The sequence below is a fragment of the Talpa europaea genome (assembly GCF_964194135.1).
Source record: "Talpa europaea genome assembly, chromosome: 8".
NCBI lineage: Eukaryota > Metazoa > Chordata > Mammalia > Eulipotyphla > Talpidae > Talpa > Talpa europaea.
The window spans coordinates 112353217-112374479 of record NC_140075.1 but is presented as its reverse complement, the minus strand read 5'-3'; the positions used below and the strand labels follow the sequence as shown (position 1 = coordinate 112374479).

The window sequence follows — 21263 nt, the reverse complement described above, 5'->3', positions numbered from 1 at the left end:
AATGTAATTCACCAGGGCCTCCTCCGGTGGCGCAGCGGTTGAGCGGTGGGCTGTGAAGCTGCCTGCAGCCTCTGCAGCGCCGATTCGATCCCCGGCTGCCAGCGAGGGTCCCACATGGCGCGACAGACCCCTCCTGCTGCGTCCGCTGCTCCCCTCAGCAGTGTATTTCGCCGGTCTGCCTCTTCTGCTCCCTGCTCTGGCTCTGGTGAATTCCCTCACCCTCCCGCGCTTCTGACTTTACCCAGTGCTTGTATAAATAAATGAATAAAATCTTTAAGAAAAAGGATACATTTAAAAAAAAATAAAATAAAATGTAATTCACCAAAAAATAAAAGTACCCCACGCAGAAGGTTCCAATGTGTTTTTATTGATTAGAATTGTGTCCAACTGTAATTCCTCCATCATATAAGATACAGTAACATTCAAATGTCTGGTGTATACTAAAATAACTTAAATAAATTCTAACATTGAACACAGAATAGTTTTATCTCCTACATTAAAGAACAACCACCTATTTTATCCTGAAAAATTATATTCAGGCCACTATTTCACAATTTGGAAATCTGAGTAATCCAACGTTAAGATAACTTTCTCGTTACTGAAGTTTGCTCTGTCGATGTGTGACTTGGGACTTCCTTTTGTCCTAAGCCATTCCTGCATATGACGCACTTTGGAGATGGGACCTTGCAACTGTCCTTGCACTGTGCCCTGGTCAGTGTTCTGGACCCAGCCTACCAATCCCAGCTTTTTACTCTCAGCCTAAAGGAAAGAAAGAAAAAAAGAAATTCAATAAAGTTGAGCAAAACAAAGTGAGACTACATCTGTTGCCAGAGTCTTGCCCAGGACTAAGCCACTGAAACTAATTTGATATTGTCTAGATCAAAACAGAAGGACAGCAAGGAGACTCTCACAATCATGCCAACATGAATATTGGCACCTGACTCCATTTCCTCCTTCTACACTATAAAACCAGGCACTAGAAATTTTCATGATGTAGTCAATTTGGTTTGAACTAAAGACTTAAGTAAGACCAAATTAGACACTTTCAAAAGAATGCCCTAAGACTGACTGTTAGGATACTGGCTGTATCATTTTCCATTCTCCTAATCAAGAATCTATTGGGTGTATTAAATAGAAAAAGCATGAAATTCTCTGTCTTTAATCAGGGCCACACCTAAACAAATCCAGATGAATAAGTGTCCATTATATCTTTAAAGATCATTACAGAGTGTTTCACAATTTCCTGGGCAAATCATTCCATTGTTCTCACTGTAGAGAAACTAACTCAAGGTTTTCATCTTCCATTCAAAACTCACTTTTCTGTCATCTCCTGGAGAAGAAAAAAGCAGCTTGTGATTTAGCCTCTGACCCCAAAGTTTCATGAAACTACATAACTATTAGGTTTTCACTTTCTTTCCTTCTGCCTAAATAATTACAATAGCTTTAAAGTTGAATAAGCTTATGAAGACCAACTAATCATTGTATTGTTTTCTTAGTTTTTCAATGTTCTTTCCTTTAAATTATTAAACTGTGGAAAGACTGAAAATGGGAAATGGTAGCAATATTTTAGAGGTAACTTAATATTTCTATAAATATACAATTAGGAATAATATAAGTTACTGATTATTAAAGCTATCTAATCTAAGAGGAGTGTCAGATTACAAAAGAAAATGGGAATTAACGTTATTGCATGTCCAAATGCCAGAGCAGTGATTGACTAAATGTGGGAAGTTGCTGGAGTTGGCCAAGGAAAATATTCTGTGCAGCACAATATTTTTGATGAGGAAATGACGTATCCACCAAATCAGATATGTTCAAAACAGGACATATTTGTAGACTGAACAAAAATGGTCAAATAAATACAACTTAAGGAATACAGAAGAAACTAATAAAGAAAAACAGGAGATACCTACAACATGCATTAAATGCTGAAAGTAGTTATAGAAAATAAAGAGAATTGATATTCTAACTCCACACCCAAGTGACTCTGTGTAACCACTGTACTCTTCTGCTTCAAATTTACTTAGAGTTGGCTATCCACAGTTCTTTAGCATTGCCTTATACGTTTAACTACCTATAAGAATGAATGTGTTGAGGACCTACCTGGTGGCCTAAGGGTCTTAGCGCTGTGACCATATTATCTATGGCGCAGCAGATGAGACGACCTCTCCTGTCTCACCTGCTGCTCCCCTTAGCAGTGTATTTCAGTAGATCTTGCTGTTCTGCTCCCCATTCTGTCTCTGGTGAATCCTCTCCTCCCCCCTCCTTACCCCCTCCCCCCACCTCTAGCTTACACCCCAGTGCTTCTATGCAAAAAAAAAAAAAAAACTAATAAAAATTTTTTAAAAAAGAATGAGTGGGGGGGGGCCCTCCCCGGTGGAGCAGCAGTTGAGCGCTGGGTTGCAAAGCTGCCCGCAGCCTCTGCGGCGCCGGTTCGATCCCCGGCTGCTCCCCGGCCACCGGAGGAGGGTCCCACATGGCGCGCAGACCTCTCCTGCTGCCCGCTGCTCCCCTCAGCAGTGTACTTCGGTCCTTCTGCCTGCTCTGCTCCCCGCTCTGGCTCTGGTGAATTCTCTCGCCCTCCCGCGCTTCTGTCTGTACCCAGTGCTCGTATAAATAAATAAATATATCTTAAAAAAAAGAATGAGTATGGGGCCTCCCCTGGTGGTGCAGTGGTTGAGTGCTGGGCTGCGAAGCTGCCCGCAGCCTCTGCAGCGCCGGTTTGTTCCCCGGCCGCCGGCGAGGGTCCCACAAAAAAAAAAAAAAAAAGAATGAGTATGTTGAGTTTTGAGCAGGAGGTAACAGTCAAATAAATCTTTATATTGCAATTTATCTAAACTCCTGAAGGTTAATAAAAATTTCTAAACTTGACTGGAGTTAGGAATGGGAAGTACCCACAGGTTGTGTGTGTGGGGGGGTGAGTGGATGTGCGCATGCACGCATGCATGTATTCAATTCTGTTCTTATTTTTTAAATGATAGTATCATGTTGCTAGCTCATGTTCAGTTTTGAATACCTAAATAAACATTTTTTTTCCTAAGAAAATTCCAAAAAGCTAATTCTCCATGAGGTTAGTTCTGGTTAGAGTCATCTGAAATGACCAACTCTAGTCTAGATCTAAAAAGAAGTTCCCTCAACCAATAATTTAGGCCTCCACCTTAGGAAACTAGAAAAAGGAGAACAATCTAACTCAAAATAAGCAAAAAATGAAGTAATAAGTATTAAAGCAGGAGTTAGTACATAATAGGAAAAAAAATCAATAAAACCAAGTTTGTTCTTGGAAAAGATCAACAAAATTGTCACATCTTTAGATACAATGACCAAGAAAAAAGAGAAGGCTCAAAAAAATCAGAAAAACCAGAAATGAAGTGAACATTACCTCACAAAAATTCTATGCACAATCGTGTGTCAGCAAATTAGATAAAGGCAGATTACTAGTAAAACACAAACTACAGAGACTGAAACAAGAATAGAAATCATGTGAATGGACAAGCAGAGCGACTGACTTAGAAGCCAAAAACTTTCCACAAAGAAAAACTGAGGCTTCACAGGCGAATTCTACCAAATGTTTAAAGAAGCCTTTAACAGTCCTTCAAAAACTCTCTCCCCACAACAGAGGAAATCATTCTATTAAGTCAGTATTATCCTCAGACCAAAACCAGACAGATCATGTGAACTGCATGTGAATATCTCTTATGAATATAGATACAAGAATCTGCAACAAAATACTGGCAAAGCAGCAACATATGAAAGGATTCTATACCATGAAAAATGGAGTTATCCCACGAATACAAGTTTGGTTCAACATACAAAAACTACTATGCCATTCTATAACTACACCATAATGATTAAAAAAACAAACCAGATTATCATCTCTATAGAGAAAGAAAAAACATTTTATAAAATACAAAATGTTTTTATGATAAAAACACTCCATAAACTCCTCAAGAGGAGAGGCAAAGTATTGAGAAAGGAGATTTCTTTCCTAAAATGAAATGACAAGGAGGCACTACCCTGCAAGGCAAAGCCAAACCCTCAGAAAAGGGAGCAGGAGGCTCAAGAGACCCACAGACACTAGGAGGCCCATTCTGTTCTACCCAATAATGAAAAATGTCAACACTTATTATTTACTATGTATTGAAAAAAAAAAGGCTATAAGACCTGCAGGTGCTTCATCTCTACAGCCCTCTGGTGTAGGTATTCGCATACCAATCTTTAAAAAAACTCAGAAGTATTTCAGGCTACACAGAAGTGTTTGAGGCTACACAGCTTGTTAACAGCGTCACTGGGATCTAAACCTAGGTCTGCTTGACTGTAGCGCCCCCTACTCTTGTTTCCCCTCAGCACCATCCCTTACATGTCCTTTCACCCTTTCTGCCATCTCTTCTTACTCACACTTGAATTTTAAGTACAACTGTCCCAGGAATGTGACATTTGGAAAGTTCTTCAGTCTTAACTCATTATCTTTGGGGTTGGAGATACACTGGGAAGGTAATTGCCTCATAACTCTCCCACACTCCCAAGACACCCCCCCACACACCACACAAGACAGAAGGGAAATTGAGATTGCACTTGTGTGTGCATATTGAGGGAAGATCAGTGACACTGAGGAAGGGGGCAGAGGCTCTCAGGAGTTTATTCATCCCCTTAACTACTCTCTGTTACTCTAGTAGGAGTACAGGCCCCATGTCCAGTGTTTCCATCGCTTGTTCTGGAATGAATATTTTCATTAGAAAATCTTCCTCCGGAAAAGGTAATTGTTCTTTCAAAGCCAAAATGAGAATAAATCAATTAAGTGGGGGAATGGGGTAAGGTTAAAGGAGTAAAAGCATTCTAAAAAAAATTGGCAGCAGTAGTGAATTAGAAAAATGTGGTCTATAAACACAATGGAATAGTACTCAGCTATAAAAAATAAAAGATTGATGCTTGCTATTTGCAACAAAATGGATGGAGAGGATAATGCCAAGTGAAGTAAGTGGGAAGGAGAAAGATAAATAACAGACGATTTAGCTCACATGTGGAATACAGAGAAACAAAGAGTCAGGCAAAACGAAACCAGTAACAAACCCTAGAAATCTGTGGAATTGAGTCTACAAGAGGGAAGGGGACATAATGGATGACAGTGGAGGGCTGAGGATGCCGGGGCAGTGGTGTGGTGTGGGGACATGCCAAAACCAGTGTAAAGGAATGAAGTGGGGAGTCTGGAGAGGGGTGATCCTATGCTTTTCAATCACATACAGTGTTGTAAACCACTGATACCTCAATAAAAAAAGACAGTGGCAGCAGCTACAGAGGAAGCAATGACATAAATTACACAAATGTCATGAATTCATTTAAATGTCATCTCTTCCATCAATGTTAGCCTTCCCACAAAAGTTGTGACTTGATTTGGTGACAGCACAACAGAGGGGGGTGGGGGTGGGGGGATATTCTTCACTGAAGAGAGCAGCTCACTAATATGTGTCAGGTAGTCAGGGAGCACTGTCAGAAAAGACCAATCAGAACAGAAGACGAATCTTCCACGTACACTGGTTACCCATCGCAAAGCATGTTCAACATGTCCTACAACTCACGTCTGTGCCATGCAGCTACCAAATAGCCAGCTTCTTCCAGCTCACATCTGTCAGGAATGTGTCTCTAGCTCCCATGCTCACAACCTTGGCACGTCCCCAACGCCTGGAGGGCCACATACCTGCGTGTACTTGCGGAAAAACACCCCTTGCACCTTCCCAAAAACTTCATAATCCACTGATATCAGGGTGTCCCCTTCTGCCATGCTCAAGCCTGTCAGAGACCAGGAAAGCAAAAAGCAGGGGCCTCGTTATCCTAGTCAGGACCCCCAGCCCGGGGACTGAAAGGGGCACACCCCCACCTCTCCAGCCTGGATCTCTGCGACCTCTCCCTGACCGTAAGGTCCCCGGCTTCAGAGCAGGGGCGCGGTCGAGTGCAAGCGCGGGATGTGAGGTAACAGGAGCCACCTGGGCGTCCCCGTGGGGTAATCACCTGCTCACCCCAGGACCCGCCTACACCCTCCCTCTCGGGCCCCCGCCTCCATGCCTTCATCCTCCCGCCGCCCTGACCTCCACGCGGCTACCAGGGCTAACATTTCTTTCCTGGGCTAACCGAACCCACAGGCACACCCCGGGGCCCGACCCGGCTCACCTTCCTCTTCCGCCCAGGCGTCCCGGATCTCACCTGCAGCCGCCAGGCCAACGGCTCCCCCCAACGTAACCAGCGCGCCCGGAACTTAGAGCGCAGCCCCTCCTTCGCTGGTTCTCATGCCAATCACCTCCCTGACCAATCAAGAATCTCGCTCTCGGCCCAAAGCCCGCCTAGAGGGTGGGATTTCGGGACGCGGTAGTCTGGGAGAGGGAGCGGGCCGGGGTTGCGGTTCTGTGGTTGGGGTTTTGGACGCTGGCTTCGCGACGGAGCCCTCTCCCTGCCTCAGCTACTAGCGGCAGCCTTTTCCTCATTTTCTCACGGGGAGAAAGACAGACGAAGGAGTACTTGAGATAAATTATTAGGAGTACTTGAGATAAATAGTACCGAGAGGCTACTATATGCCAAGCACAGTTTTAGGGAGTGGGCACACATTAAGGACCCCTGGCTTGAGGACCTTAAGTTCTGGAGGTGGGAGATGAAAAACATTAAATATCACAGGGGCCTCCCCTGGTGGCGCAGGTGGTTGAGTGCAGCGCTGTGAGGCTGTCCGCAGCTTCTGCAGCCCGAGTTCGATCCCCGCCAGCAGGTGAGATACCCACATGGCGCAGCAGACCTCTCCTGTCGTGCCCGCTGCTCCCCTCAGCAGTGTATTTCAGTCAGTCTGCCTGTTCTGCTCCCCACTCTGTCTCTAGTGAATCCTCTCACCCTCCCGCGCATCTGTCCCATACCCCGTTCTTGTATGCATGAATAAATAAATCTTTAAAAAATTAAATATCATAAGTAAATAAATTGAATACAACAACTACAACCTTTCTGCCCTGTCCTTTTCTTTCAGTTTCCTTCAAATTCTGGGTCATGCCCAAGTCTGAAACGGGTAGCAGGAAGATAAGTATATAGGAGTTCCCATTAGAGATGATTCTTCTGGGTGTTGATAAGCTGCCCAGGAAAGTAAACCTTACTAAGAGAGTTTCAAATAATACTTGTATGTGTCAGTTAGTAGCAAGCAAAATAACCCAAGGACCCAGAATTACAGTTGAATCAGCCAAAATGACCTAGTTGTATGATTTTCTAAGGAATTGTTAGGAGGGGCTGTGGGTGATGACTGTTAAAAGTAGGGTTGCCTTGGGCCTCCCTGGTGGCGCAGAGGTTGAGCGCTGGGTTGCGAGGCTGCCCGCAGCCTCTGCGGTGCCGGTTCGATCCCTGGCTGCTCCCCGGCCTCCGGAGGAGGGTCCCACATGACGTGCAGACCTCTCCTGCCGCCCACTGCTCCCCTCAGCAGTGTATTTCAGTCCTTCTGCCTGCTCTGCTCCCTCCTCTGGCTCTGGTGAATTCTCTCACCCTCCCGCGCTTCTGACTGTACCCAGTGCATGTGTAAACAAAACAAACAAACAAATAAATAAATAAAGCATGCCTCTATTAAAAAAGAAAATGTGGATAGAGCCTCTTAAAAAAAAAAAAAAAAAAAAGTAGGGTTGCCTTGCTGGCATTTGAATCCCAACTACCCTTATGATGAAGAATATGTACAGGGGGCCTCCCCTGGTGGCGCATTGGTTTCGCGCTGGGTTGCGAGGCTGCCCTCAGCTTCTGCAGCCCGCAGCTTCTGCAGCGCCAGTTCGATCCCCAGCCACCAGCAAGGGTCCCACAAAAAAAAAAAAAAAAAAAGAATATGTATGAAGGAAAACTGAGGTGTTTATTTTCCTCTTTGGATTGCTTAGATATATAACATCCCTTCATAACACAAGATACCATAACATTGGCAGACTTGGCAAGGTGGGATGAATTTACAATAGATCCAGATCCTGGAAAATCATACAACCTTAGTGCTGGGGTGTGTGGAGGGTGGAGGTGGGGAGTTAGATTGAATGTTGTGCTTGACAATATTTGAAAACAATGATAGAGTGCCTGGATGATATTTCTCTCTCAAACTAATTTTTAACTAGTTTCTCTATAGAATTAAAAATTGATTGCATACCTAGCATATGAGATGATATAAGACATGCAAATGATAAAATTATTTGTCCTCAAATAATGTTTAGTGTAAGGGACAAATATGTATGTAAATAATGACAATACAATGTACCACACAGTAATTTGCATGAACATCCACTGAGAGGTCATCACAAACAAGCCCTGTACTATACCAGGGGCAGAAAATATTATGAGAGCACAAAGGAACAAAGAGATTCATCATGACTGGGAAGAATGGAAAAGGACTATGGAAGAAACAGTATTTCATTCAAGGTTACACAACCATTAAGAGATGGAATTGGGATTTAGATCCAGGTAGTCTGAGTGCAGAACCCATATCCACAAATGCTATGTTGTACCACCTCCCAGTATGTGGAGTTGGGGTAAAGGTAGCACCATTGAGGTAAGAAAGTGCAAGTAATCAGTTGTGGCTACACCAGGGGTTCTCAACCTTGGCTACACACCAGACCTCGGGAAAAGCTTTTGAAAATACCAATACTGGGCCTCCCTGGTGGCACAAGGGGTTAAGACGCAACCTATGAAGCTATCCGCAGCCACTGCAGCATGAGTTCAATCCCCAGGCAGGGAGCTACCCACATGGTGCGGCAGACCTCTCCTGTCTCACCCGCTGCTCCCCTAAGCAGTGTATTTCAGTCAACCTGCCTGTTCTGCTCCCCACTCTGTCTCTGGTGAATCCTCTCACCCCCTCCCACACCTCTGGCCTGTACCGCAGTTCTTGTATGCATAAAGAAACAAATCTTTAAAAAAAAAAATCCAAAATAAAAATACCAACACCCAGGTTTCACCTCCAGATATAACTTTCCGGAGAGTCTTAAGGTGCAGTCAGAGTTTAAATCTACTGGGTTAGATGCTGAGAAGGCAAGGCTGGAAAGGTAGGTTAGATGTAATCTGGCAGATTGAAATACCATGATAAACCATATATTTCAACTTTATAGATAAATAGGAATCCACTGGGTAGAAGAATGAAAGATCAGAAGTCACAAGGATAATTAGGCACTAGCACGAAGGATAGGATTTGGGAGCAGATGCTGAAGGCAAGAATAGAAGTTAGAAGTGATGCCATCCCAAAAAGAAGTGAGGAACTCACTGAGAGTAGTAGACGTATTAAGAAGGGATCATATATGAGTGACATTGCAGAAGTAAATTCAACTGTCTGCCAGCCAGTTAGAGGAGAGGGCCAACAAACAGGAATAGAAGATGGTGGATTCTTTTTTTTTTTTTTAGATTTATTTTTTTATTTATTTATACAAGCACTGGGTACAGTCAGAAGCGCGGGAGGGTGAGAGAATTCACCAGAGCCAGAGTGGGGAGCAGAGCAGGCAGACTGAGGTACACTGCTGAGGGGAGCAGCAGGTGGCAGGAGAGGTCTGCGCGCCGTGTGGGATCCTCCCCTGGTGGCCTGGGAGCAGCCGGGGATCAAACCGGCACTGCAGAGGCTGCGGGCAGCTTCGCAACCCAGTGCTCAACCGCTGCGCCACCGGGGAGGCCCAGATGGTGGATTCTTTGAGCATGAGTAGGAACACTGGAGAAGTGCACTGGGGAATGTGAGATGATTATGAATTTGGTTTCTTCCCAGTCATGATGAATCTCTTTGTTCATACAGAGTTTGAGGTTTCTAAGGAACATTTATGGGTAAGTACTAACTGGGCAGTTGGAAATTTGAGCCTGTAACCAAGGAGAGAGAACTGAACTGGTTATCATTTAAACATAGGTGAGATCTGAAATCTCAGAATTTGGTTGAAATCATTAAGAAGAGACTAGAAGAATGTCTGGAAATGCACACATATGAAATAAGAGGGACTTTGGAGAACACCTACATCATTTAATAGGGGCAGGCATGAGAAAGATATAAATGCCAGAGGCCTAGAAAAAGGAGGAGCAAGGACATGACAGAAGAAATCAGGTAGGCACAGGAGCAAGTAGGAGGAGAGTGCCAAGGAGCTAAAAAAGTCAAATGAGAAGGCTGAAGAAGTACCAGTTTTTGGCTATGTCTCTGGAAGGTCACTGGTAGTCTTGCAGTTAAATAAAATGGAAAGGATGAAAGTCAGACCAAATGGACTGGACAATGAGAGGGAGATGTAGAAGTGGGGCAGCAAATGCATAAAGCGTTCTATTAAGAAGTGAAGAAATGATTGGGACTCTAACGTGACAGGCGCCATGGCAGGTCAAGGGAAGTAAGATTTGTTTTGAAGGGGAAAGTTAAACAGCTTAAAACCCAAGAGAAGGAGTGTGCGGACAGATAAAACTTGAAGTTAACAAACTGGAGGAGTGAAGGGGTAGAGTCAGTTCCTGGAGGGCATAACAGGACTAATGAGAGAGAGACGGGTGGGTGGGCCTCCACGGTTGATGACAGGGAGGCCCATTGCTGAGATTAATTGGGATCTTGAGAAACTGGAAATGTCTGAACTTCACACACCCAGAAGTCAACTGGAGAAGGAAAAAAGGAAGAGAATTCGGACAGCCTTGGAAGGCCCAAGGAGCAATTTCTTCATACCATGGAAAAGCTGTAAGATGACATGTTGAGGTATTAACACTGACTACTGCTGTCTATATTACTTTCCATGGGCATAAATCTTTGGAGTAATTACAGGAAAAAAGTAAGCTGACCGGTCCAAACAGTTTACACAAATGAACTGAAGCATGAAGACAAACTCTCTTCTGATGTTAACAAGTTATAGAGTATCACTCAGTGTTGAAACCAGGTTATAATGATTATTTTTGACCTGGTAGTTAACTTTGTTATCATTACATTTGGCTGAGTCATGGGCCCTAAGAAGAGGGGGCCGGGGTTACCAAAGTAAAACATCCTGTCAAAATAACTAGATTGGCCACAAAACGACACCGTAAAAGACACTGCGTAGCAAAAGCAAGCCCAGTCGCTAACATTTGACAGCAAGTACCAAACTATTGGCGAGCAGGAGCGCGGAAAGACAGCCGTACATGAGGCCAGCACAAAGCAGCCGAGCGTGCTAACCGCGGCTATCAGCAGCCCCACTTGCGTCCAGTGAGCGGACCTCGGAATCCTGCTGCAGAATGCCTTGAGGGCATGTTTAGGGGCTCGTGCTTTGCCAGAGGACACACCCCAGGGCCCGGGAGGGAGCATATTCTCAGAAAAACACAAGTTCTTTGACGGAGCCCCAGAGAAGCCTCTCCTGCTCCTCCCGCGTTCCCCCGGTGCAGGGCTGGGCCGAGCTGCGGAGCTGGGGGGCTCCCGCACCAGCGCCGCGCGGGCCGGCTGCACCCCCCCTCTGCGGGCGGCTCCCGGGCCCGCGCGCGGACTGCGCCTGCGCCCTCCCGGTGGACGCGGGAGGGGGCGCTGGTCTCCAGGCAACGGGAATAACAGAGGCCTGCGGAGAGCGCCCGCGCGGCGGTCGGTTGGGCGGGTGTCGGGTCGGGAAAACTAGGTCCTGGGGTGTCCCCTGAACAAGAGCTGTCCGCGAGAGTCTCAGGTACGCGGAAGGGTGGGGACACACGAACACAGCACCCTCAATCTCCTGGGGACCCGATGGACGGGAAAACGAGAGGTTGTCCCCAAAGCGAAGTCCCTAGGGGGGCGCCCTGATTGACCTCCAGGACAGAACTTCACTTCTGAGTCCCGAATTAATTAATTAATTAATTATTTAAGCTGAAGATTTTTTATTTATATATTTTTACATCATTGTTCATTTTTTTTTTAATTTTTATCTTTTTAAACAATATTTGCTTCCCCCAACTCACTCAGGTGTAGTCCCCATAGAATTTCCTTCCCCAAGGCATCCGTGCACCATCACCTCAGTCCCCTGTGCTCCTCCCTCCCTCCCTCTGATCCCTCTCCTGCCTCCTCCCCTGCGGGATGTCTCTGGTTTATAATTGTCTGTTTTTGTTTTGTTGTGTTTTGTACTGTTATTATTTTTTTACACTGATGTCTTATTGGGTTCCCCTATATTCCTGCTATAAGTGAAACCATCTGATAGTTTTCTTTTTCCTTCTGGCTTATTTCACAGAGCATAATTCCATCTAGCTCCATCCACATTGCTGAGAATGGCATGAGTTTATCTTTTTGATTGCCGAATAATATTCCAGGGTGTATATATACCACATCTTCTTGATCCAGTCATCTATTTTGGGGCATTTGGGTTGTTTCCAGGTTTCACCTATTGTAAACAGTGCTGCAATAGACATAGGTGTACAGGTGTTCTTTTGAATCAATGTTTTTGTGTCCTTTGGGTAGATCCCTAGCAGTGGAATTTAAACCCACACTGCTAGGTCAGGTGGACTCCAGTTCTTAGATTACAGACCCTCCACCCTCCATGCCCACCGAGATAGTTGAGGGGACTGCTAGGGTGAGATTTTGACAGCCAGACACCTGTAGCAGGCCCTGGGCGGCCTCTGAGGTCTTTGGAGTCAGCAGGAAGAAAGCCCCGAGAGCTCTTTATGCCATATACCTGTAAAATGTTGGTGGGCAGAAGGGGGGGGGGCAGGGTTGACATGAGCCTAAGTCCATTTCAGTTCAGGTGAAGAAACTGGAGCCAGCCAGGGGAAGTTGCCTGGCCTTGCCACAGGCCTTATACCTGACTTTCAATCCAACAGCTCTTTCCACTGACTACAGAGGACACTGTAATGTGGCAGGGGCAGTTCCTGTGTGTGGCAGAGGCTGGTGACAGGGACACTAATATTCCATTCATTTTTTCATCCTTGGGACCTAACACGGTCCTTGGCACATGGTCAGCACTCACCAAATGCTGATTGAAAGAGAGCTCTGACAGACCCAACACCACTGTTTCTAGAAAAATTTAGGGGGAAATATATGGATAGGAAAAATGTAGTAATAGTCTACTTCTGCAGTAGAGGTGAACCCCAAACTTCTTACAAATATCTGATTTACATCTCTCCTAGGCTTCAGTCAGGCCCTGAATGGCTGGTCTCCAGTTGGCGCCACGTCTGCCTATGGATGTTATGCTCCCTTATAATAAAGCAGAAGCTCCAGGACTCCACTCAATCAAACAAGACCCCTATGAACGAGATGACTCTTCTCAGAAGTCCTCAATGATGCATCTGAGGGACAATTTCCAGCAAAAGCTTTTGAGTAACAAAGAACTGACACGGGACAATCTCTATACTCACCCCAAATGGACCGCCTGCCAGAAAGTCCAGAGCCACTCCTATCCCCACTGTGCTGGAATCAGTCAACAAGATTCAGGAAGCAATCCCCAGGGACAAGCAAAGTGTTTTTTTTACTCATCCAGCCCTCAATCCTTGTTTCCCGAAACAAATAACCAGGACTTCATCCCCTTTACAAAGAAGAGAGTGGGAGTGGACCGGGCGTACCCACTGAAACCTGTGTTCCATCGGAAGTCTCGAAGTACAGGTGAGGCTGGCACATCCAGGGACCAAAATGTCTCCTCAAAACTCACTGAGCCACGAGAGTTTTCATCCAGCAGTTTTGACTCAAGGAACTGGACTAATTCATCTGTGTTTGGTACTGTTCTTGCTGCCACAGACAGGGAGAGCGCCATGGCAAGCTACCATAGGACCGAGTGGGTGCAAATCCAGAGACTAGAGGCTGAAGGGGAGAGCCTAGAGGAGGAAATCCGAAGAAAAGAGACCCTCTTGAAGGAAAAGCTGAAGAAGACAGAGGAGGAACTCAGAAGGATCCAGAGGGAAAAAGAAGAGGCTGAGGAAAATGAGAAAAGAGAGCTACAGAGAGTGACACACCCCAGGAGGAGAGCTAAAGGGAATAACAATGCCACAAACAGACCTGCCTTCTCCCCAGAACCTGGGTCTGAGGAAGTGTACGGCAGAGACAGGAGAGAGGATAAAACTTGGAGACAATCTCAAGAAAATTCTAGTCCATTCCAGTTCTCTGATTATGGAATACAGAAGCTCAAAAGGGAAAGACTGGTGGCAAGCAATAACAAAATGCACAACCGTGTCTCCGGGCCACTGACAGACAAGACTTCTCAGTCTCCAGAAGCTCCAGGCAGTCCTTTGCGGGGATACACCAGCAATTCTAGCTTGTCCAGACCACCGGACTCCTCAGGTTCCAGCTGTTCTGCTGAAGAGCCGGAGCTAGGCGAGTGCAGCCATTGTGGACGCAAGTTTCTCTTGCTCAGGCTGGAGAAACACTCCAGCGTCTGCAGCAGGATGCAGGGTTCCAAGAGGAAAGTGTTTGATTCCTCCAGAGCCCGGGCCAAAGGCACAGAACTAGAGCAGTACTTGAACTGGAAGGGGCCAGCCTCAGCCAAGGTAACAGGGCCTGATGGATTTAACTTTGAGTAAGGGGTCAGGGATAAGAGCCTGTTAAACCCTCATCAATTTTCTTTAGAAAAATTTCTTGTACCCCATAGGGAGAAAGTGAAAATCAACATTGTCTGCTATTAGCCATTGTGACAGGCTTTTCTTACGATCCTCACCACACCCTGCGAAGGTTTTATTATCTCTGATTCTATCAGTTCGAAAATCAAGTCTCAGTGAGGTTAAGTTACTTGCTTAAAATCACAATTTGAAATGTCAGAGTTAGCCTATAAATCTGAGTCAGGATGACTCCAAAATCTAGATTTAAAAAATATATGTTCTTTTAATTATAAAATATATACTATAGAAAATTTAAAAGACATGGAAAATATAAAGAAGAAAATTCTGCAGCATTTCATTGCCCTGAGAGAATTCCCTTGCTTTTTATAATATACTCTGCCACTTCCCCAAAGTAGCATGCTGCTACTCTTATGATTGTATCTTCTTTTTAAAGATGGGCCCACTTTGAATATACCTTCTTAGTAAACACACGAAACACAGCTGGGTTTGGAATTCTTTTTCTACCCATTTAGAGTGTACGCACTGCAAGGGTAAAGAACTTTATTTTTGGTTATCTCTCAAAACATTTCTAGCTGCAGAAAAACTAGGTTGTAAAAAGCAAGAACCTTAATAAGACACATGACAAGTTTCAGAGATCTTCACAGACACTTCTGGAGAGTCAGAACAGATTGTCTTATAAATATCCCACTCTGTTGAGTTTACCGCTTGGATTTAAAGTGAGTGTTTCTCAGTGTGGCATGCTGACAAGCTTCATTTTAGCCCTTGTAGTGTATATTAGAAGAATATAGCAACATAGTAAGCCCTTAATGTCCAGCAATCTTGAATGTAAAGAAAAACAGTAATTAACAGTAAGGGGTATAAAGTGAAAGTGGTAAGCAAATCATTCAAAGTTTGGGAATGCCTAGACCACATGAGTTCACAGGCCCCACCCATTCTAATATTCTAGCAAAATATAAGCATGTCATTCTGTGATCATTTCTTTCCAACCCTCCCTTTCCTGCACTAGCACCTTTTGTTCGTACCTACTTTACAATCTATGTGCATGTTTGCTGGGGCCTTTAAAAACACATTTATTGGATGGCTGTTAGAAGTTATTTGCAGTAAGAGTTATTTTTCCAGTACAATTTGGAGGATTACCATAAGCAAATTCCTTCAGTTTTCAGAGATAATCCCTAAAAACTATTTTCCAATAAGAAGTCAACATTTTGCTCTTGTAGATAATTATATGACCACCAGTTCCTGTTCTTTCCTGTTTTATTTCTGGTCAATCCAAGAATCCACTGGAGTGCTCTCTGTCACATTGTAGCAGTTTACTTCTGGCCAGAACCTTAAACATCTTATGCTTCTTAAATTCCTATACCCAGTTGTAGAGAAGCAAAAGAATTGGGTTTCTGCGATCAGATACCTTGGAAAGTGATTTGGGGAATGTGTTGCTTTGAGCACCAAGGCAGAAAGGAACCGACTTGAGGTGCACTCCTGTCCTTGGAAAAGTCTCAAGTCTTATTTCCAAACTTTGTGTTTCAGGAAGACAGGTGATGTGAGTCTCCCTGTCATTCCTTCAGCGCACTCACAACAGGTGGTTTTTCTTGTATCCTTTAATCTTCATATACCTTCTAGCAGACTCTTACTCACGTCCCTGTACTTAAGCACTTGAGCACAGGGACCACATTGTTGTGCTTTATGGTTAATAAATGCTAAGTGGATAAAATTTCAACACGATGAAGGAATAAAATGTACGTATCATAGAGTCGAGGAACTTTCCCTTAATTCTTTTTGTTTCCTGGATACATCTAACACTGATGCTCTTGCTTTCATGTCTGTTTTAGTAAGAGACTTTCCCGACAGCTCCCTCCTTTGATAGCCATCTCTTCCTATTAGTCATCTTAAAAAATCACAGCTCACCAAACAGGTACTTGTCTCCTTTCTTTTGTCTTCTTTTGAAAATTAATTTTTTTAACATAAATAATGTTTGACTACATTTTAAAAGCCAGATAATGCCCTATAATGCAGATCGGCAGTCTCCTGTCTCATTGCTCTCCAGCCCCTCATTTTCCCCCGAGGCAGTCCTCAGTTCTGTCAGATGACCTCTGCTGTCCAGCTCCCTATTTCTAAATAACATGCTTATTTTCTTGATTTATCAATTTTGCACACTCTATGTTGACTTCCTCTTATGGACACTGTGGGTTAAGGTCTTTTTCATATCCCTGCTCCTCCTACTATGCTTCTCTTATCCTTCTGTTGGAGTAGAATCACAATTTTGGGTTAAATCAGTAATCAGCTTTTGCATTCTAATGGCCATGTAAATTTTGTTCCCTCATGACTGAACAATTCTGTTCCTGCTCAATGCGCTTGGAGTTAATAAGTGATTCAGGTTGTCATTAGTTTGCTTTCCTACGTGACTGTCTCTAATTCCCCAGCATTCCTTCCTGCGCCCCCAGGCCCATGTCTGACACCTGTTACTGTTTTTGTAAGTGTGCAAGCACCTCTCATAATCTCTCTGTCTGACATCTGTACTTGGGGATCCTGCCTTCCACCACTCTCTGCGCCCCTGCTCCAGTCTGGACTGCTTGTTCTCAATGTGCAGACCTGATGTTTTGGGGTTTCTCTTTACTTCTCTTCTGTGTTGGGTTGCTTGTTCCTGGCCTGCTGTATCTTCTTTTTTTTTTTCCTTTTTTTAAATTTTTATTTATTTATTTATACAAGCACTGGGTACAGTCAGAAGCACGGGAGGGTGAGAGAATTCACCAGAGCCAGAGCTGGGAGCAGAGCAGGCAGAAGGACCGAAGTACACTGCTGAGGGGAGCAGCAGTCATGGCAGGAGAGGTCTGCGCGCCATGTGGGACCCTCCTGCGGTGGCCGGGGAGCAGCCGGGGATCGAACCAGCGCTGCAGAGGCTGCGGGCAGCTTCACAACCCAGCGCTCAACTGCCGCGCCACTGGGGAGGCCCCCGTATCTTCTTTTTTCTGGCGTTTCTCTTTTTCCTTGCTTTTCTGAACTTTACTAGGAAAAGTACATGGGAGGAATATTTTTTATATTGGAATGAATGAAAATATACACAGCCTATATTTGATGAATGATAGGGCCAGGTATAGAATTCGAGGTGGAAAGGATTTTGTTTGAACTTTTAAGCTATTTTCCCCACTAACTTTTTTTTTTTTTTTTTGAATGAGAAATGTGATGACATTTTGATTCTGGCTCTGTTACATAAAACCAACTTTTTTTCCTGAAAGCATATTATTTATTTTCTTCTCATGCTTGCGTTTAATTTTGGCATACCAGTTAATCGGGTGTTGGGTTGACTTTCTAATTTTCTAATCTTTTCAACTTTTCATTTTGATCTTTTCCTCCCATTCTGAATAATTTCTTGACATTACCACATTCCTATTTTTTTAAAAGATTTATTTATGCACACAAGAACTGGGGTACAGGCCAGAGGTGTGGGGGGTGAGAGGATTCACCAGAGACAGAGTGGGGAACAGAACAGGCAGATCTACTGAAATCCACTGCTGAGGGGAGCAGTGGGTGAGTCAGGAGAGGTCTGCTGCACCATGTGGGTAGCTTCCTGGCCGGCCGGGGGATCGAACTCATGCTTCAGAGGCTGCGGATAGCTTTATAGTGCTGTGTTTAACTCCTTGCACCACCATGGAGGCCCCACATTCCTATTTTTATTTTCAGTTATCAAAGTCTTAATTTATAATAGTTCTTTCTAGTTCTGAGTTTTCCTTTTTCATATTACATATATTCTTATTTTTTAAGATTTATTTATGCATATAAGAATTGGGGTACAGGTCAGAGGTGAGGGGGGATGAGAGGATTCACCAGAGACAGAGTGGGAGCAGAATAGGCATATTGACTGAAACGCACTGCTGAGGGGAGCAGCAGGCGAGTCAGGAGAGGTCTGCGGATAGCTTCACAGTGATGACACTTAACCCCTTGTGGCACCAGGGAGACCCCTTATTCTTCTTTTATAGATATAATCAATTTTATTACTTTGTTGATATTATGGGTTTTATTGAAAAAAAGTTTTCTTCTGCCACCAGCCTTATTGCTGCTTCCGGACTGCGCAGCGTATACGTTCATGGGCTTGTATTGGTTCCTATCTTGTTAGGGTTTTATTCAAATATCTGGATAAACTTAGCTGTCCATTCATATTTAAGCTTTTTGTGGGGCTTGTTGATTAAGGGAGTTATCAAAGAGTGAGCCTTCCAGCTGGGACCCCCAGAGTCAGCACCCACTGACTTTTCTCGCAACTGCGCGGTGCATTCAGTCACCTGCGAAGGTGCCAGCGAGTGCTGGGTAGTCTGGAGGTGAGTGGGGGAAGAAGGCTGCCAAGTCCACACTTCATCATGCTCTCTTGCACTTAATCCCCATTTTCAGCCCTGAGATTAACCGTGTTTCCACTGTGCTTGGCTTTCCTGAGTCTGAAACATGTCAATCAATTTTTGCAGAGAATGAGCCCCTGTTCTCCTCTGAGGGTGCTGGCAGGGTTGGACACTGGCTGTGCAAGGTGGCAGAGGAGACTTGGGGGCCAACCATTTTCAGTCCAGCATCCCTTCCCCTTGCCACACTCTGGGACTTCTGAGCCCTGAGCCTCTCCCTGATTCTGCTGAGAAAACAGTTTGCCGTTCAGTACTATCCCCCTTTGCAGGCCTCGTATAAGCGCCTCCACTCTGGCCAGTCATCACTGTGCCTTTCCTGCTCTCTCTGACCTGGCGGACTAATGCGCTTTTTATTTCCTGTCACTCTAGTGGAGCCTCAAGGAAAGGAGAGAAATGCCAAGATAAATGACCAGTTTCCTTCTACTTACAGGCTGAAGTGCCTCCAAAGAGCAACTGGAGACAGAAGCATGAATCTTTCATCCGCACCCTCCGTCAGGCTCGGGAGGTCCAGCAGATAATTGCCAAAGGTGGAAACCCCTCTGACTTGCCGCCCATCCTGCCTGCAGAAAATCCAGACTATATTCAGTGTCCTCACTGTAGCCGCTACTTTGCTCCCAAGGTGGTTGAGAGGCACGTTCCCAAGTGTAAGACCATCAAGAACCGCCCTCCACCTCCAAGGAAGCATTGCAGTTGAGCAGAAAATAGTGGCACCTTCCTCAACAGTTTGGAAGGCTCTGCTTCTCTTTAGCAGTACACTGGAGAACAATTTGATGCAAAGTAGAAACAACTAAAAATTTCACGTCTCCCAGACACGCCTGCAGCACTGAAATCTGTGAGGAGACCCACTGCTCAGCAGCATGAGGCAGAAAGCAGCCTTAGCTTCCCAGCAGATTCCCCCCTCAGGCTGGTGAGCCTGTTACCGCCCTAAGAACTAATAGGTGGAGACACTCCGTGTAGTGAGCAGGCTGCATTATACTCTTCTCACAGGTCTTTGCTTGGGGGTTGTGCTAAGTGTCTGCATGTGGGGTGCCTTCTGGCCACTGCTTCTGCAATGTATGGCTGTGGTTCCTGTTAGCTCTTCTTGCTTTTGCAAGAAGTTGGCTCATGAAGATGAGTTGATGTCAGAGGATCGTAATCACCTAATTGGTATCTCTTACAAGAGATGAGATTTTTGCTGGAAGCAAGTGTAAGTCTCTCCTTGACCTCCCTGTTCATGGTCCTGTACAAAAGCCAATAAACATATGGAAGCCAGGGCACCAGGGTATCGGAGCCCCTCCCTGTGGTGTACTATGTGACACGCGGAGCCTCGTCTTTATGCAGTTTACAGGATGGGGTGCGGAAAGCACACTCCTAAGTCTCTGCATTTGTTCTAATTGGTTTCATATGTTAAAAAAAAAATTCAGCTATTATAGCACTCTTTCAAATCATGTTGGTTGGAAGGCTTTCTGAAATGCAGCAACAAAATCTACCAGCAAAGCAAACTGGGATTTTGCAGTGTCATGTGTCCCTGCTGCTTGCACCACAGTAAACTTCTATTTCAGAAAGTAAACTCAAGGGACATGACCAGATCGTTTTAATATTCCTTGTAGAATCATGCCTAGTGCAAGTCACCTTTGTAATCAGGCCCTCAAGACATGCATTTCAGGGACTTAAAATAACAAGAGTGATTTCTAGACTTAAATGGGAGAAGCGAAGGCCCACTGATAGGGGGGCTATCAGTTGAGGTGGGATGAAGGAGCATAACTGATCTGAAATAGTAAGATTATCCCCCCAAGGGCGTCCATTTGTTAGTTTAAAATACTAGAGAAAGAGCACCCTACTTCACCTGGGCAGTGGTGACCCGGCACACAACAAATCGATGTATTACTAAACAACAAATGGCCTCTCACTCATTTCATTTCCTCTGTGACTCGTGAGGAGTGGGGGGCTCACAAGTCAGACCAATTTGATTTTTTTTTAAAAAAGATTTTATTTATATAGGAACTGGGGTACAGATGCGCAGGAGGGTGAGAGGATTCACCAGAGACAGAGCGGGGAACAGAATAGGCAGACAAAATAACACTGCTGAGGGGAGCAGCGGGCGAGACAGGAGAGGTCTGCTCGCCATGTGGGATGCTCTGAGGCCGGTGGGGATCGAACCGGCACTGCAGAGGCTGCGGACAGCTTCACGGCACCGCGCTCAACCGCCTGTGCCACCAGGGAGGCCCCAGACCAATTTGAAATGTGAGTTTGGCTGTGAAGCTGAGACACTAGGCTGGAAAAAAATGATTATTTAAGAAACAGCATATAATGAATTGCTTTATATTTTTCTGATGTTGCAAAGGAAAATATTATCACATAAAGGACTTCTTGGTTGTGACTCAAAAAAAGAATCTTACACAGACACTGGGTATTTAACACAATATGTATTCCTCAGCCAAATTTACTGAGGTACATACT

The 21263-nt window shown here is 44.8% G+C and overlaps 2 protein-coding genes across 2 annotated transcripts; one reads left to right on the top strand and one right to left on the bottom strand.

Annotated features, from left to right (window-relative positions):
* Nucleotides 1-72: 72 nt before the first annotated feature.
* On the bottom strand, nucleotides 73-5876 carry ACYP1 (acylphosphatase 1). The gene is made up of 2 exons (XM_084241383.1): nucleotides 5693-5876; nucleotides 73-759 (listed from the first exon to the last, which is right to left on the bottom strand). The coding sequence occupies exons 1-2, from the start codon at nucleotides 5774-5776 to the stop codon at nucleotides 544-546; spliced, it is 300 nt and encodes a 99-aa protein (XP_084097509.1). The 5' UTR covers nucleotides 5777-5876; the 3' UTR covers nucleotides 73-543.
* A 7168-nt stretch (nucleotides 5877-13044) lies between these two features.
* On the top strand, nucleotides 13045-19518 carry ZC2HC1C (zinc finger C2HC-type containing 1C; the record flags this gene model as incomplete). The annotated part of the gene is made up of 2 exons (XM_084241367.1): nucleotides 13045-14376; nucleotides 19255-19518. The coding sequence occupies 2 exons, from the start codon at nucleotides 13045-13047 to the stop codon at nucleotides 19516-19518; spliced, it is 1596 nt and encodes a 531-aa protein (XP_084097493.1).
* Between the last annotated feature and the right edge of the window lie 1745 nt (nucleotides 19519-21263).